The 14461-nt window shown below is 45.7% G+C and overlaps 1 protein-coding gene across 13 annotated transcripts in view; it reads left to right on the forward strand.

Annotated features, from left to right (window-relative positions):
- The first annotated feature begins 775 nt into the window (after positions 1–775).
- RAPGEF2 (Rap guanine nucleotide exchange factor 2) overlaps positions 776–14461 on the forward strand; it is a 291986-nt gene continuing 278300 nt past the window's right edge. For 4 of the 13 annotated variants that reach the window (XM_037897471.2, XM_043545919.1, XM_043545918.1 and 1 more), the window contains exon 1: positions 780–1394. In XM_037897471.2, the coding sequence (XP_037753399.1) occupies positions 1326–1394 (69 nt within the window). In that variant the 5' untranslated portion in view covers positions 780–1325. Of the gene's footprint in view, positions 1395–14461 lie in introns of all 13 variants that reach the window. The other 9 variants (XM_037897469.2, XM_043545916.1, XM_037897470.2 and 6 more) reach the window with 4 other exon arrangements.

Consider the following 14461-nt stretch of genomic DNA (forward strand, 5'->3'; position numbering starts at 1 on the left):
TGGCTTGATGCAGATATTTCTGAATTAAATTCTAAATCCTGTTAAATGTAAAACAAACTAGATGATCATAATGGTCCCTCCCAGCCTTGACAATCTATAGTTTTGCCATGGCTAAAATGGATTATTGCAATGTTCTCCGCAGTTGGCCACAACTTAAATCCATCCATGAAATGAATATGGTGCAGAGTCTGGCAATATGCTTCTATAGCTGGTTATGCCACATTACAATCTCCTGAATAGGTATCTGCACCTTTCACCTGTTGGTTTACCAAGTTAAGGTGGTGATTTTGCTGGACAAACCCTAGTGGCCTTAGTCCTGCCTTTGCCAGAGATGGCCTCTCGCCCCATGGGGATCCTCATTGGGAGACTGGTGGCTCCTAGTAGGGGCACTAGGCTTTGAAGCCTGCTTCGCATCTCGTTGCCCGGAGTGGCCGCACGCACGGCTTCCCTCCCGGTGCGTGTGTCCTGTGGGAGGGAGGTGGTGTCCAGGTGTGACGGGTCAGGGCTCGGTTGACAGCAGTGCCCAAGAGCGAGGGGGCTGAGCTGGGTGGGCCCAGCACGGGAGCCGGGGGTACTCGGGTGCGGGGGGGCTGGACAGCTGTATGGTGACCCGGGCCCCGAGACCCCCTAACAATAGCGGGCGGCGCCCGGCAGGGAGGTGTCGGCCGAGCGCTGAGCCCAGCCGGGCCGGGGGGGCGGGAGCTGGGCGCGGCCCCTCCCCGAGCGCTGCTGTTGCTGCTGCCGCCGCTGGCCGCTCCCCGCCGATGTGGCTCGCTCCTCACCATGGTTGCAGCAGCACAAAGCCGCCAGCGCAGGAGGCCGCTCCCCCCCTGAGAGCCCGGCCCCGCCCGCGCCGAGCCAGCCACCTCCCAGCGCCCAGCCGGGAGCGCAGCCCCGCAGCCCCCGGCAGCCCGGATGGGAGGCGCCGGCGGGGATGCAGCAGCCGCGGAGCGGGACGGCGGAGCCCAGTAGAGCAGGAGCCGGGAGCCGCCGCCGCCGCCAGGCGCCAGGACAGTGGGAGCCCCCGGGCCGCTCTCCCCGCTGCCGGCCGGGCTTGGCCGGGCGGCGGCGCTGCTGAGTCCCGGCGTTTCACCCCCAGCGGCCGCGAGCCGGGCCGGAGCAGCGAGAGGCCGCGCCCGCCGCGCAGCGACAGGAGCCGGGACCCCGCCGGGACCGAGCCCGGCTTCCCACCGCCGCGCGCCTTACGGGGCCGGGGCTCGGCGCAGCTTCCGAGCCCGCTCCTCACCCAGCGGGAGCCGCGGCCGGAGCCCAGACAGGAGGCGGCGGGGCCGGGGCGCTGCAGTCCGGGGCAGAGAAGGGGCGAGATGGCGTCGTACGTGGATAACAGCTTCCGCCAGGCGGTGATGAAGAACCCGGCGGAGAGGAGCCCCCAGGTACCCCCTTGCTGCTCCCACCCCCTTGTTCCTCCTTCCCAGCGGCCCGGAGAGGAGCTCCCGGTACCCCCCGTCCGCCCCTGCTCTCCCGCGTACTGCCCCAGGGGGGATCCCCCAGGTATCTACTCACCGCTGCCGCGGAGAAGAGCCCCTACATCCTTTGTTTATCCTCTCCCCTTTCAAGAGGAGCCTAATCTCCGGTACCTACCCCCATTTCCCCCCCCCCGGATAGGAGCCCCGAGGTACAGGCAGGTTCGACCTGATCTGTGCCCGCTAAGTACTGCACACAGGGGCAACAGGTACCTATTTCTCTATACGTGCTTCCAGATATGCGGTTTTCCTTACTCACCCTCCGCTCACCCCGACCAGAGCCCCCAGATAACGAATCCTCCGTTCGCCAACATTTCCCATAGCTACTTCTTGTTTGTCTCTCACACACCGCACACACATCTCATCTGTTTCTAGTACTCCTTTCTCTATCTGTACATACGCACACTAGCTAATCTGTTTTCAGACATCTCTAATCCCCTTTCCCACTCACGGGATGGAGGAACAGTCCTATTCATTCACAACCAGCACTAGTTTTAGGATTTTTCTCCTTCTCTCCCCCCCCCCCCCCCCCCCCGGCCAGTTGTGTTGTTACTTGTTGGCGGCTCACATCCCCTTAATCTGTCTTTCCATTCCCACCACCTCTATCTTTGCCTAAAATTGGGCAGAGAACCCATCTGTGTGGTCAGACAGCAGCAGAGGAGAAGGGGGAGGGCACCTCTTTGGCTGTGAGTTTCATGAATCCTGAAAGCTGACTCTGTGGGAAACACTCAGATTTAGTAACTGCTGCTGTGTTTTCCTCTTTTCCTTTTGAAAAGTGTTCGTTTTAAAAGAAAACACTATTGTGTTAACAGAAACTTTGAATACCATAGTGTGCATAGGAGTGCATGATACAACATATTTACTGTTATACAAACTTTACTCAGCCAAAATATAGATGTATAGGATTGCTAGCTCATGGAAAGAGAAGAAAATGTTTTGAATACATTTTTTTTTCATATTGCACAACTGAGTGGCCTTTTATATTGTTGGCCATTGATTAACTGAGGTTATATATCTGTTCCCAATACAACATAAGTACAGTAGTTGAATGCTGGAATTGAATTAACTTTGTACATCTATAGCTCATTACAGCATTACTGGCCCATACATTTATAAGAGAGGTGAGTGTGGTATTTTTGGCAAATCTCTGCCTCCCAAAAATAGGGTGAAATTCTTGCACAGTAGTATGGGAGAAAGATTTTTGAAATACTTGAATCAGGCTTTACTTGGGGTTGCGGTTATGTGTGTGTATGTGTGGGATAAATAAAAATTGATGCGGTCATTTGCTCCTGCAGGATTGAAAGCACACAGAGCTTTATAAACATTAGAGACAGAAGGGGAAGAAAATGTGTAAAAATGTTTTGACTGTTAGTTGTTTTTTTTGAGTCACGTTAAGGTGAGTGAGTTCTTTTTGCTTTGGAGTGGTGATTGGATGCTTTTGCTGCCAACCATCTAAACACAAATAAGCTTTATTCTGATCCCTGTGTCAAGCTGTAGTTCAGTAGCTAATGATTCAAGGAGTTACTTTGCTCATTAGTTGCAGTGCCATCTGTCCTGTTTTCTAAAGATTTGTCCTGTTTCTCTAAGAACTCAGTGTGTCCTCATCTTAGTGAGGGGCTTTATTTTTAATTACCATGGTTCCTTATGATTTTGCCAGATTTTGTGCATATATATGTATATCACAGTTAGAAAAGATGGTCCTGATTTTATGAAAAAACATAATTTTCTCTATTTCATTCTAGAGCAAAGTCCTTTTATTATGATGAAACTAAAGTTGTGTTCCTGTGTCCTTGCTTGACCTTTCCAAATGTCTGTTACAGTACTTGTCTTAAATGTTGGCACCAGTATGAAAGCCTCTAGGTATCAGAGTAGCACAGTTACTGAAAAGTTAGATTTGGAGACAGAGTGCTATTTCAGAAGGATACTATTTGTTAACGTAGCAAGATCCCTTGTTCTGTAAGAAGCTTAAATTCCAGTAATGGGAGTCAGACAGGGATGTCAGAGATCTTGGGAGAAGATTATAAAAAGACTGTCAGTTGATCAGCCGCAGGGATATTGGCAGTTGCTCAGAAATCAGTCAGGTAGTGGGCCTTCAAACCAGCCTGTGAGAGACAAAACTTCCACTGTGACAGTTGTATATCTGTGCCAAATAAAGTGAACTGTTAAACTTTCCTGTGTCCCTGCCAATCTGTTTAAAAAAAGAAAAGGGGGGGGGGGGAGAGAGAAAGAAATGACGCAGTGAAGACACTAGCATGAATGCAGGAGGTAGAGCCAGTGTGAAGAACACCGTGTAGAAAGCTAAATCCAGAACACCAGGATTGTATTAGCACTGCAAAACTTCAAGTATCAGTACACCAAAAGCCTACTGTAGCAGTCTACACAGAAAGAAACCCTAAATTCATTAGGCTCTGACTGACCAAAAGAGTCAACAAATAAGATCAGATCTATGGGAAACATGCTGTGTTGGCAGAGCTGGAAGTCTTTGAGGCTGGTGATCAAATGTGCTGTTTATTGCTTCTGGGGAGAAGGCTCAAAAGAGGAAAATTCCTTTATACTTTTTAGAATGTTTAATATATTTTTTTTTGAGATTTAGATATTTAAACTCATTATCTTTAACAGTAGTTGTGAGTCAAAGACTTTTGAAAATATACACCTTCATTTTCATCTGTGTTTTTCTGAATTGAGTGGATTGAGTGTTTTTTTTTAAATTTAAATTTAAATTTTTTTTTTCCTTTCTGAGAAGGATTTACTTCAGTTTAATCTTAGGGCAGACTAAGTGGCGGTGAGTAAGCTTCTTTCTTGAATTCTGTACTTTGCAGTTAAAAAGCAAAACTTTAAAAAGCACTGTTTTTACCAAGCCATAAAGGCCTTGGTCTTCCGCTTTTTGTCTTCCCTAAATAATAACCCAGATTTTTCCAGAAAGGTAGTCATTTCATTTTGTTTTGAGGAATCTTCAGATATCCTTAAGTGGCATGATTCTGACTGTAATGAAAAAGAGTTGGGAGGAGAATGTATACTCTTTTATATTGACAGAAATGTGCATGGAAGAGAATGTGCATAGTCAAGGAAGCATCTATTGGTCATATTTCTTTGTTCCCGTCACTGCTTATTGAATATACTTGTGTTTTAACAAGCACTTTCTCTATATGTGACCAGCTTCTCCTCCTTATTCTGTGACATCTGTAATTCTGCATTTGACATTAGTGTTTTGCCCTCAATTATGGTGATGTAAATTTACTGTTATGACTTCATTGTGAGTTGAAATGAGAACAGAAGACTGACCTTGTTTGAACACACAGCTTTGAGAACTATTAAATATGATTAAATTATGAAGGGGGGGAGTCAGTGAAACCTTAGAACCTTTTCCCAGTGCAGAAGTCCTTTTCTAATTTGGACAGATTTTAAAGCATTTAGAGATTTAGATTTAGAGCATTGCTTCAGAGGTTATTGCAGAAAAATCTTTGACTTATGTTGTGCGGGAGTGTCCTTGTTTACACAGTGGGTATTCAAAGCCTATCTAAACTATTCTAGTCAATGGAGTGCTGTATCCTAGTTCACAAAGAATTTTAGGGCATGGCTACAATTGCAGATGTAGAGCACTTTGAGTTAAACCTGCCTTCGGAGAGCGCAGTAGGGAAAGCGCTGCAGTCTATCCACCCTGACAGCTGCAAGCGCACTGGCGTGGCCACACTTGCAGCAGCATTGGGAGCAGTGCATTATGGGCAGCACCTCTTTCCATTATGGCGCTGTGGCTTGTGGGAAGGGGGAGGAGGGGAGGGGCATTCTGTGTCCTGTCCCAATGCCCCGTGATGCATCGGTTTGCATCCCAGCAATCCCTGTGCTTCTGTCCACATTTGGCGCCATCTTTCAATGTTTTTTATACTGCTCACTCTGTCTTCCCTTTCGGTCTGCGGGAATGGAGCCCGAACTGCTGAGGAGTATGCTGACGAGTCTTGCCAGCACGTCACATTTGGTAGTTGAGTTATTCGTTATGATACAAAGTGACAGTGAGGGCTCCGACGATGATATTGACTTGAGTAACGCATATGACATGAGTTTGCTTGTGACATTCATGGACATGCTCACCACTGTGGAACACCGCCTTTGGGCTTGGGAAACAAGCACTGAATGGTGGGATCACATCATCATGCAAGTCTGGGATGACGAGCAGTGGTTGCAGAATTTGCGTATGAGAAAAGCCACTTTCATGGGACTGTGTGAGGAGCTTGCCCCCAGCCTGCGGCGCAAGGACACGAGATTGAGAGCTGCCCTGATGGTGGAGAAGTGGGTGGCTATTGCAATCTGGAAGCTGGTAACTCCAGACAGCTACTGATTGGTCGCTAACCGGTTTGGAGTGGGAAAGTTGACCGTTGGAATCGTGTTGATGCAAGTTTGCAGGACCATTAATCACATCCTGCTCAGAAGAACAGTGACTCTGGGTAACATGCATGACATTGTGGATGGCTTTTCACAAATGGGTTTCCCTGCCTGCGGAGGGGCGATAGATGGTGCATACATTCCAATTCTGGCACCAGCCCACCTAACCTCAGAGTACGTTAATTGGAAGGGGTATTTCTCTATGGTTCTCCAGGCACTTGTGGATCACTGTGGGCATTTCTTTGACATTAATGCAGGCTGGCTTAGAAAGGTGCATGACGCACGCATCTTTTGGACCACTGGCCTGTTCAGGAAGCTGCAAGCCAGGACTTTTTTCCCAGACCAGAAGATCACCGTAGGGGAAGTCGAAATGGCCATTGTGATCCTTGGAGACCCTGCTTACCCTTTAATGCCGGGGCTCATGAAACCCTACACAGAGAGCCTTGACAGCAGCAAGGAGCAGTTCAACAGCAGGCTGAGCCAGTGCGGAATGACTGTGGAGTGTGCTTTTGGCTGTTTAAAGGGCCGCTGGCGCTCTCTGTATGGGAAGCGGGACCTGGCTGATGACAGCATCCCAGCGGTTATATCCGCATGCTGTACCCTCCATAACATTTGTGAAGGGAAGGGTGAATGATTCACTTAGCCATGGAACTCGGCGGTTCAACACCTGGAGGCTGAATTTGAACAGCCAGAGAGCAGGGCTATTAGAGGGGCCCAGCATGGGGCTGCAAGGATTAGGGATGCCTTGAGGGAGCAATTTGAGGCTGAAAGCCACCAGTAATGTCTGGTGCCCTGCACAGTAGTGAAGTGCAGTGGTTCCAATGTTAGTAGGAATCTGCGACTGCTACGCTGACTTGCAGTGCCTGTTTCTTTCCTGGGCTAAGGTATCTTTTACTTTATGCAATAATAAAGAGTGTTTTCAAACCCAAAAAACCATTTATTGCAAAGAAAATCCATTTATTGCGAAGAAACACAACTGCTTGGGAAACAGAAAGGGCAAGGGGGTGGGGTGGGGAACGGTACAATCACAGATTTGCGTATGTCCTGTTATCATACTCAGCCTTCTTGTCTGGAGTGCTGTGCAATGAGTGCTGCACTTCAGGATAGCTATATTCCATGGTGATGGGGGTTGAGTGCAGTGGGTAAGGGTCGTAGTTTTCAGGGCTGGGTGGTGAAGCTACAGGTGTTGGAGGCAGCTAGTGGCGGCAGGAACCTGGATGTTGGGGAAAATAGGTTGGAGGTGACATGAGGGCACAAGGGAAAGAATTTTGGGACAAGGGCTGCGGCGGGCGGGGACGGTAGTGCTCCGCCTGCATGGCTACGAGCACCTGGATAGAGTCCGCTTGGCGGTCCATTATGCTTATCAGCCGATCCGTGCTTTGCTGCCGGAGCACCACGCTTTTGTGCCGGCGCTCCTCATTCTGCTGGCAGATCCTCCTTTCCCTCTCCTGCCACTGCTGCGCTTTTTGATTTTCATTACTTGAATGCTGCATTACTTCATGCAACGTCTTCCTTGCTTTTATGTGGCCTCTTTCTGATTCTTTGGAGTCTTTCAGCCGGTGATAACACGGATGTCTGAGATCTCAAGGTTGCATCTGTAAAGGCAAAATGCAACACTTAACAGAGGCAGCATTGTTCACACCAGAGAGAGCAATGATTCTCCTGTACTTAAGGGCAAGCACAGTCTACACAATAGCATAATTTGCCCATCCCCAAGCGAGTGCACATAACCCACGGGAGCTCCAAAATGGTGAGTAAGCACAGGGTCAAGTGTGACTTGTTTCACGGCTGTACTGTCCTCTGGGTTTTTGTGCCGTGGGGAGAGCCAACAGCAGCAGGGGGCCCCACATTTTCCACAGGAGTTCATCCTGGAAGGTATCTCACTACTGAGGGTGACCTGGGAAGCAAGGGAGGGTCTTCTACTGCAATGCGGCTTCCGCCCTGGCCCATATGCAGCTTGCCTGTATGCAGCAATGATCCCCCCCGCCCCTCACGGCACAGTGACATGGACAAGTTAGCCTTACTGGGACAAGGACGACAGTGGCTCTCCTGAGAAACCTGCGCAAGCGCATTGCCCAAGTTCTGGATGAGACCTTTGAAGAGATCACTGAGGCCAGTTACCGCGATGTGAGGGAGCACATCAACGCCTTATTCCGCATCTAGGCATGTATGCAGCCCTAACTCTCCTCGCCCCAAGAACGTGCACCGAATAACTTCCTTCCCAAAATAAAAAGCTGCTTACTGGGAACCTCCTCTGGTGTTTTGTCCTTCCCCAAGCACCAGCTGCTGCGACTGGCTATCTTCCTCCTGGCTTGAGAACAGCTCCTGGCTGCATGAATCTAGGGATTCCGGGGTGTCTTCCTCCGCCTCAGCACCCTCGCTCCTGCTTTGCTGGTCCTCCTCCTCCTGCCTTGTTGAACTGGGCTCTGAAGTGTCCATGGTGGTACCTGGAGTGGAGGTGGGGTCGCCCCCAAGTATCGCATCCAGCTCTTTGTAGAAAAGGCAGGTTGCAGAGGCAGCACTGGAGCAGCTGTTTGCCTCGCGGGCTTTGCGATAGGCATTCTGCAGCTCATTCACTTTAACCCTGCACTGCAGTGCGTCCCGGTCATGGCCCCTTTCCATTATGTCCCTTGATATCTGCCCAAAGGTATCGTAATTCCTACGGCTGGAGCGCAGCTGGGACTGGACAGCTTCCTCCCCCCAACACTGATGAGGTCCAGCACCTTGCCATTGCTCCATACTGGGGATCGCCTGGCGCTTGGAGGCATGGTCACCTGGAAAGATTCGCTGAGAGCACTCCACGCCTGGCTGAGCAAATAGGAAGGGGATTTTCAGAATTCCCAGAGAATTTAAAGGGCGGGTCTGATGGTTCGTCACTTGAGGGCAGGGCAGTAGAGTTCAAAGTGATGACTAGAGTGACTAGAACAGGCATTAGGGGGACACTTCTGGAGGCTGATCAGAGCGTACTAACAGACCAGGGCGTCCACACTGGTGCTGCGGCACTCCAGTGGGGGTGCACAAAACGTTATTCTACTCGCTGAGGTGGAGTACCAGCTGTGTTCTAGCCGCGGAGTCAGAGCGCTCTACGTGCTTTGCCAGTGTGGACGGGTAGTGAGCTAATGCGATCTAACTCGCAAGTGTAGCCAAGCCTTCAGAAAGTAATAAAACCCCAAATGCATATGACCAGTTGTTTTACATGTGCATTATTCATTGTGTCTGTTGCATAACAGAACTCTTCTCTTATGTAATTGCTTTATTAAGCTATTCATGTTGTTTTCTTTGAAGATTTAAATAGAAAGTTTGGTCACCAAACAAGTTAGTTAAACCTCTAAATGTTAATTAATTACAAACAGATCTTTGCCCCCAAGCTTTATATTAACGAAGTGATTTTTTTTTTCGAAACCCTTTTTTATATTTGTGGCTTCAAGGCTTTTGAAAACAATTTCTTAATCGTTTAATAGTTAAGTAAAAATAGTTGAGTGAAATATTATGCTATTTGCAGCTAACTGTGAAGAATAAAAGTCCTCTTTAAAAAGAACTTAAAACCTAAACTACTTGCTTTTTACAGTAGCATTTCTATATGATACATGAACTGATGAGTAGAGTGGTCAGATGTATGTAAATTGTTAATTTTTGCATCATTTTACTTAAATCACCGACAGTAAGATTAGAGCTGTGGGAAGAACTTGATACAAATAGTTCCTAGACCCATTGACAAGTTGCTAAAGCACTCTTCTGGAATTCGGCAGTCTGGTACATTCAACAATTCAGTACTAGAATAATTAATAGCAGAGGCGTGGCATTAGCAGTATGTTTTATGTTGGAAGGGGAGGGCTATCTAGTTACCCATAGCTCAATACCAATGACATCTGTTAATGTCAGAGTACCTCAAGACAGGATGCCTCTGTCTGGGAGATAATTCTGTTGCCAAGTATTTGAGAAAAACAATGGTTTAACTATAGGAGGTACCTATATTTGTTCCAATTAAATTTTCAGCTTGTTCTCCAGTAGCATTGTTTATGGAATACAGCATTCTTTTATCTGGTAACCGATGAAAGAGTTTAATTGTGTGAGAACTCATTAATAGAGGACAGACATGAACATTCACTTCTTGATCTAGCATTATGTTGCTGAATCATTCCAAATGAGTGTAAAGCTGTTTGTGGTGCGACATGGTCATAGAAAACAAGTGCTTTCAAATGGTACTGTATGTGATGCTTGGTTAAAAGGACCAAGGTCAGATATATTTTTAAAATGCAGATCTCCTATCCATCTTACAAATGCATTTGAAGATTAAAACTAATTTTTAAAAAAGCATTTTTTATTTTGCTGTCTACTTTTTGCATTTGTCTTAGCTTGGACAACAACAATATGCAAGTACAACTATTGTTTAGTTAATTTTGCTTTCAGGTTCTTCTGCACTAGCAACATGCTGTGAGGTTTGGGTTGCAAATACCTCAGGAGAATGACAGGTTTCAGAGTAGCAGCCATGTTAGTCTGTATCCGCAAAAGGAACAGGAGTACTTGTGGCACCTTAGAGACTAACAAATTTATTAGAGCATAAGCTTTCGTGGGCTACAGCCCACTTCATCCGATGCACAGAATGAAACATATAGTAAGAAGATATATATGTGTTTGTGTGTGTGTGTGTGTATATATATACACAATATATATATAAATATAAAAGTTGGAAGTTGCAGGCTAATTAGTTAAGATGAACTATTATCAGCAGGAGAAAAAAACTTTTGTAGTGATGATCAAGATGGCCCATTTAGACAGTCTCTCTTCAAACCCAGGTTAATGGTATCTAGTTTGCATATTAATTCAAGCTCAGCAGTTTCTCCTTGCAGTCTGTTTTTGAAGCTTTTCTGTTGTAAAATTGCCACCCTTAAATCTTTTACTGAGTGGCCAGAGAGGTTGAAGTGTTCTCCTACCGGTTTTTGAATGTTATGATTCCTGATATCAGATTTGTGTCCATTTATTCTTTTGTGTAGAGACTGTCTGGTTTGGCCAATGTACCTGGCAGAGGGGCATTGCTGGCACATGATGGCATATATCACATTGGTAGATGTGCAGGTGAACAAGCCCCTGATGGCGTGGCTAATGTGATTAGGTCCTATGATGGTGTCACTTGAATAAATAGACTGTCCACGTATAAATACATTTGTTAGTCTCTAAGGTGCCACAAGTACTCCTGTTCGTTTTTTCTCAGGAGAATGTTTACATTAAAATATATAATGTATTTTTAACCATCTTTTAATGCACTTGGGCAGTTGGAAATGAAGAGAGCCAGCACAATGAGCAGTAATGTAACGTTTGCAATTTAGGAACCCTTAATCTAAGACATTAAGTGTAGCACTTCTCTTTCAGAATAAAAATGCAGAGTAATTTGTAAAAAGGAAAAAAAATAAAGGTAAACTATAATTTACATAAATATTTATAACATGAGTATGTTTAGTCCTTTAGCAATGAAACAATGATCCCATTGTTATTCAGTCTGGCCTGTTGCACTTGCAAACTTCAATCTTGTCCAGTGGCAGAATGAGAAATGTAGTGGTTTCACTTACATGATATATACTTCAAAATCTCTGAACTGGATACAATAAAAGTAAAGCAAAAAAAGCTTGTTTATGAAGATTTCTGGGCTTATACTTCATGCCAGTCTGAAACTAGTAAAAAGTTAATATGGATCAAATAAAATATTCTTTCAATAAATGGCTTTTGTCAACTTTTAGTAATAGTGGTGGTTGTAACTATAAAATTTGTGCGATTTGATATTTGGGCTTGGTTGGCAAGGCTTGAAAAACTTGTCATGTGCTTGCTTGCTGAAGGACTAAACCTCCTAGCCAAAGGTGGCAATTTTTATTGTATTTTATTGGAGCCCAGAGGAACAGGAACTGGCCCTGTTGAGCTAACTGGTATTCAAATTCATGGGAAGATGCAGTCCTTATCCTGAAGTGCTTAGAATTAAATTACTTACACCTAATAAGTGGGTGTAATAAATACAAGGAAGGGGAGGATAAGGATAACAGTGACAAGGTTACATAGGTTAGCTATGTGCATAACTTGATGATTCCAAGACGTTTCTTATAGTCAGAGCTGGTAGCAATGCCTGTAGTTAAGATTGTCTTCCACTTTCCATTAAAAGCAACAGAAAACAGGGGCTTACATGTTAACTGCTCAGAAAATTGTGTTGGGGAAAAATAGGTAGCTCTTGTCAATGTAATGTTCCCCCCCAAGTTTCTTTGAAAAGTCCGAGCATCTCAAGGGTGTGTGACAGATATTTGAAGTTTGGCAAGAGGGTGTTCCTGGGATAGGAGAAGTGGTTAGTTCTGCTTGTGATCCATGAAAATCACCAGTTGCAAATGTTCAGAGCAAGTTAAAAGTTGGCTGCTAAATCACTGAACACCCCAGGAAACCTCTTAGGAGACCAAAAGTGTTGTTTTAAAAAAAAATTGTCAAAACTACCTATTTTTCACTACCATTGCTCTTGGAAATGGCTAAAGCACTCTTGCTCAAAGCATCCCCCCCCCAAATCAACCTGAGACAGAGACCAAGCATGCAAAACTTTTTTTTTTTCTGAATGGTTAGTTTGTCAAAACTAGAGGTAAGTGAAAACCAAGTTTTCATGGAAAATGTTAGAACAACTTTAATTATAAATGTCTACTCTGCCTATAATGACTCTCACTGACCCTTTATTTCACTTGGTCATTTCCTGTAAGAATCCTAGGAGGAAGTTTGTCTTAAAATCACTCCTCTACATCAAATACTTCATTAGACTAGTTCAAGGAGAGTGTTCAATGCATAATAGTCAGCATGGAAGAACATGGGAAGGTTTTTATAGGAACCATGAACTAGGTGACTGAGGCTGGTATTAGGGGCCTGGGGGAAGTGCTGAAAAAGATAGAGCATTTGTGCAGCATCCCATATGTTGGGGCCTCAACTCAGATGATGGATTGACAAGACTACTCAAAATATCAACAGGGTCTTGCATAGAGGAGGAGGGAGCTAAAAGTGGCCTATCGGGGGTTGGGATTGTGGGTGTGACTTAGTGAAGAGGGGAAGTTAGTGTTGGTTGACCAGGAAGTTGATGGAAGTGAAAGAGAGAATGAACTTGTAGCGGAGCATAGTTGTAGTACTTTTTCCAGAGGGTTTCACTGGCATGTGAAAGGGAGTTGGACGGGAAGAAGAGAAGAGTGGGGGGTAGGATAGATTTTTGAAGAGGTCAAGGGTGATGGAGATTGTGGAGCAGGAGGAATCAGCAATTGAGTCAACAGAGCATAAGAAAAGAGAAAGTATGGAAGAGATGGTCCAGAGTGGCAAAAGTCATAGCTATGAAAGGACTGGAGACTGGAGAGGCATGAGGTGCACGTGGAAAATCTGATAGGAAAATGCTTGGATGGGATAGGAGTGTGTGTGAAGGGAGGAGAGCGGAGTTGGAGGGATTTGTTCAGAGTTGGAGGATGGAATTGGAATGGGAAAGAAGCAGCCTTTTTGGGGGGGATGAACTAGAACAAATATAAAATACCTCACTAGTGGGATCTTGAGGTAGCAGTCTGCTGAAAAGTCTAATTCCTTACTGGCATGTTGTTCCTAGTTGGTGAGTGCAGTCCCTGGACACTGCTTGGGGGTTTTATCTCCAGCATTAGCCACTATCAGCATGGCTATTAGGTGTCTTATAAACTTGAAACTCTATGCCTTCCTAGCTTCTAGAAGGGAGAAAGAGCTCTTCTTTTGCCTCATCTGTCCTTCAGAGCTTCCTGGCTGCTGTGAGGTTGGGATTGTTATTCTGCCAATTTGTCTTTTGGCGTGGTCCTCCACTATGAGTAGTGGTCCAGTTCCTTCCTCAAGTTTCCCCCAAGCTGCAGCAATATGAAATGAACACAATTCTTGACAGTTTCAGTGCTGCCCATAGGGCCCTCAGTAGCAGCAGTGAACTTTACTTTTCTTCTTCTTGTTAAAGCTAGGGGCATCAGCAGCATGAAAGAGGAGCTGTTTGCAGACTGACATATCTACAGTTCGCCGTAAGGAACTTTTGAAACCCAGCTTCCCTTCCTGCTCTTGCACTTAGGTGGCCTCAGGAGCGAGCAGTTTGTATTTACCAGGGTACAAGCTCAGGAAGCAGCTCATCAGCCCAAGCTTTTTATGTTTGCTGTTTCAACTTGCATCTCAGATTTGGGAGCATGTGTCCCTACCCACAGAAGTGGCAATGAATACCTGCTTCCCTCCAAACAGCATCAAACCTTCTGGTGAGCAAGGGGAGTAAGTGAACAACCAATAAAAGGGAAACCTGAGTGAAAAGGGAGAGAAAACAAGACCGGAGTGGTAATGGGACAGGAGAAGAGAACTGCAGCACAAAAAGGTTTTAGTATTACCATTGTATTACTGGGTTACCAGTTGGAATCTCAATATCAAGACTCATGCAAGAATGATAAATTTGTAGTAGTAGTGGAAAAATCAGTTATGGGCAGAAGAAATTACCAGTTTTCATTCCTGTCTGCTGATAGAACTAGCAATGGGGAAAAATCATAATCGGTTTAACTTTTTTTTGCTCACTGTGGGAATAAAATTGAAGCCTGATACATGTAAATGGCATAATG

The sequence above is a fragment of the Chelonia mydas genome, chromosome 4, assembly GCF_015237465.2.
Source record: "Chelonia mydas isolate rCheMyd1 chromosome 4, rCheMyd1.pri.v2, whole genome shotgun sequence".
Classification (NCBI taxonomy): Eukaryota; Metazoa; Chordata; order Testudines; family Cheloniidae; genus Chelonia; species Chelonia mydas.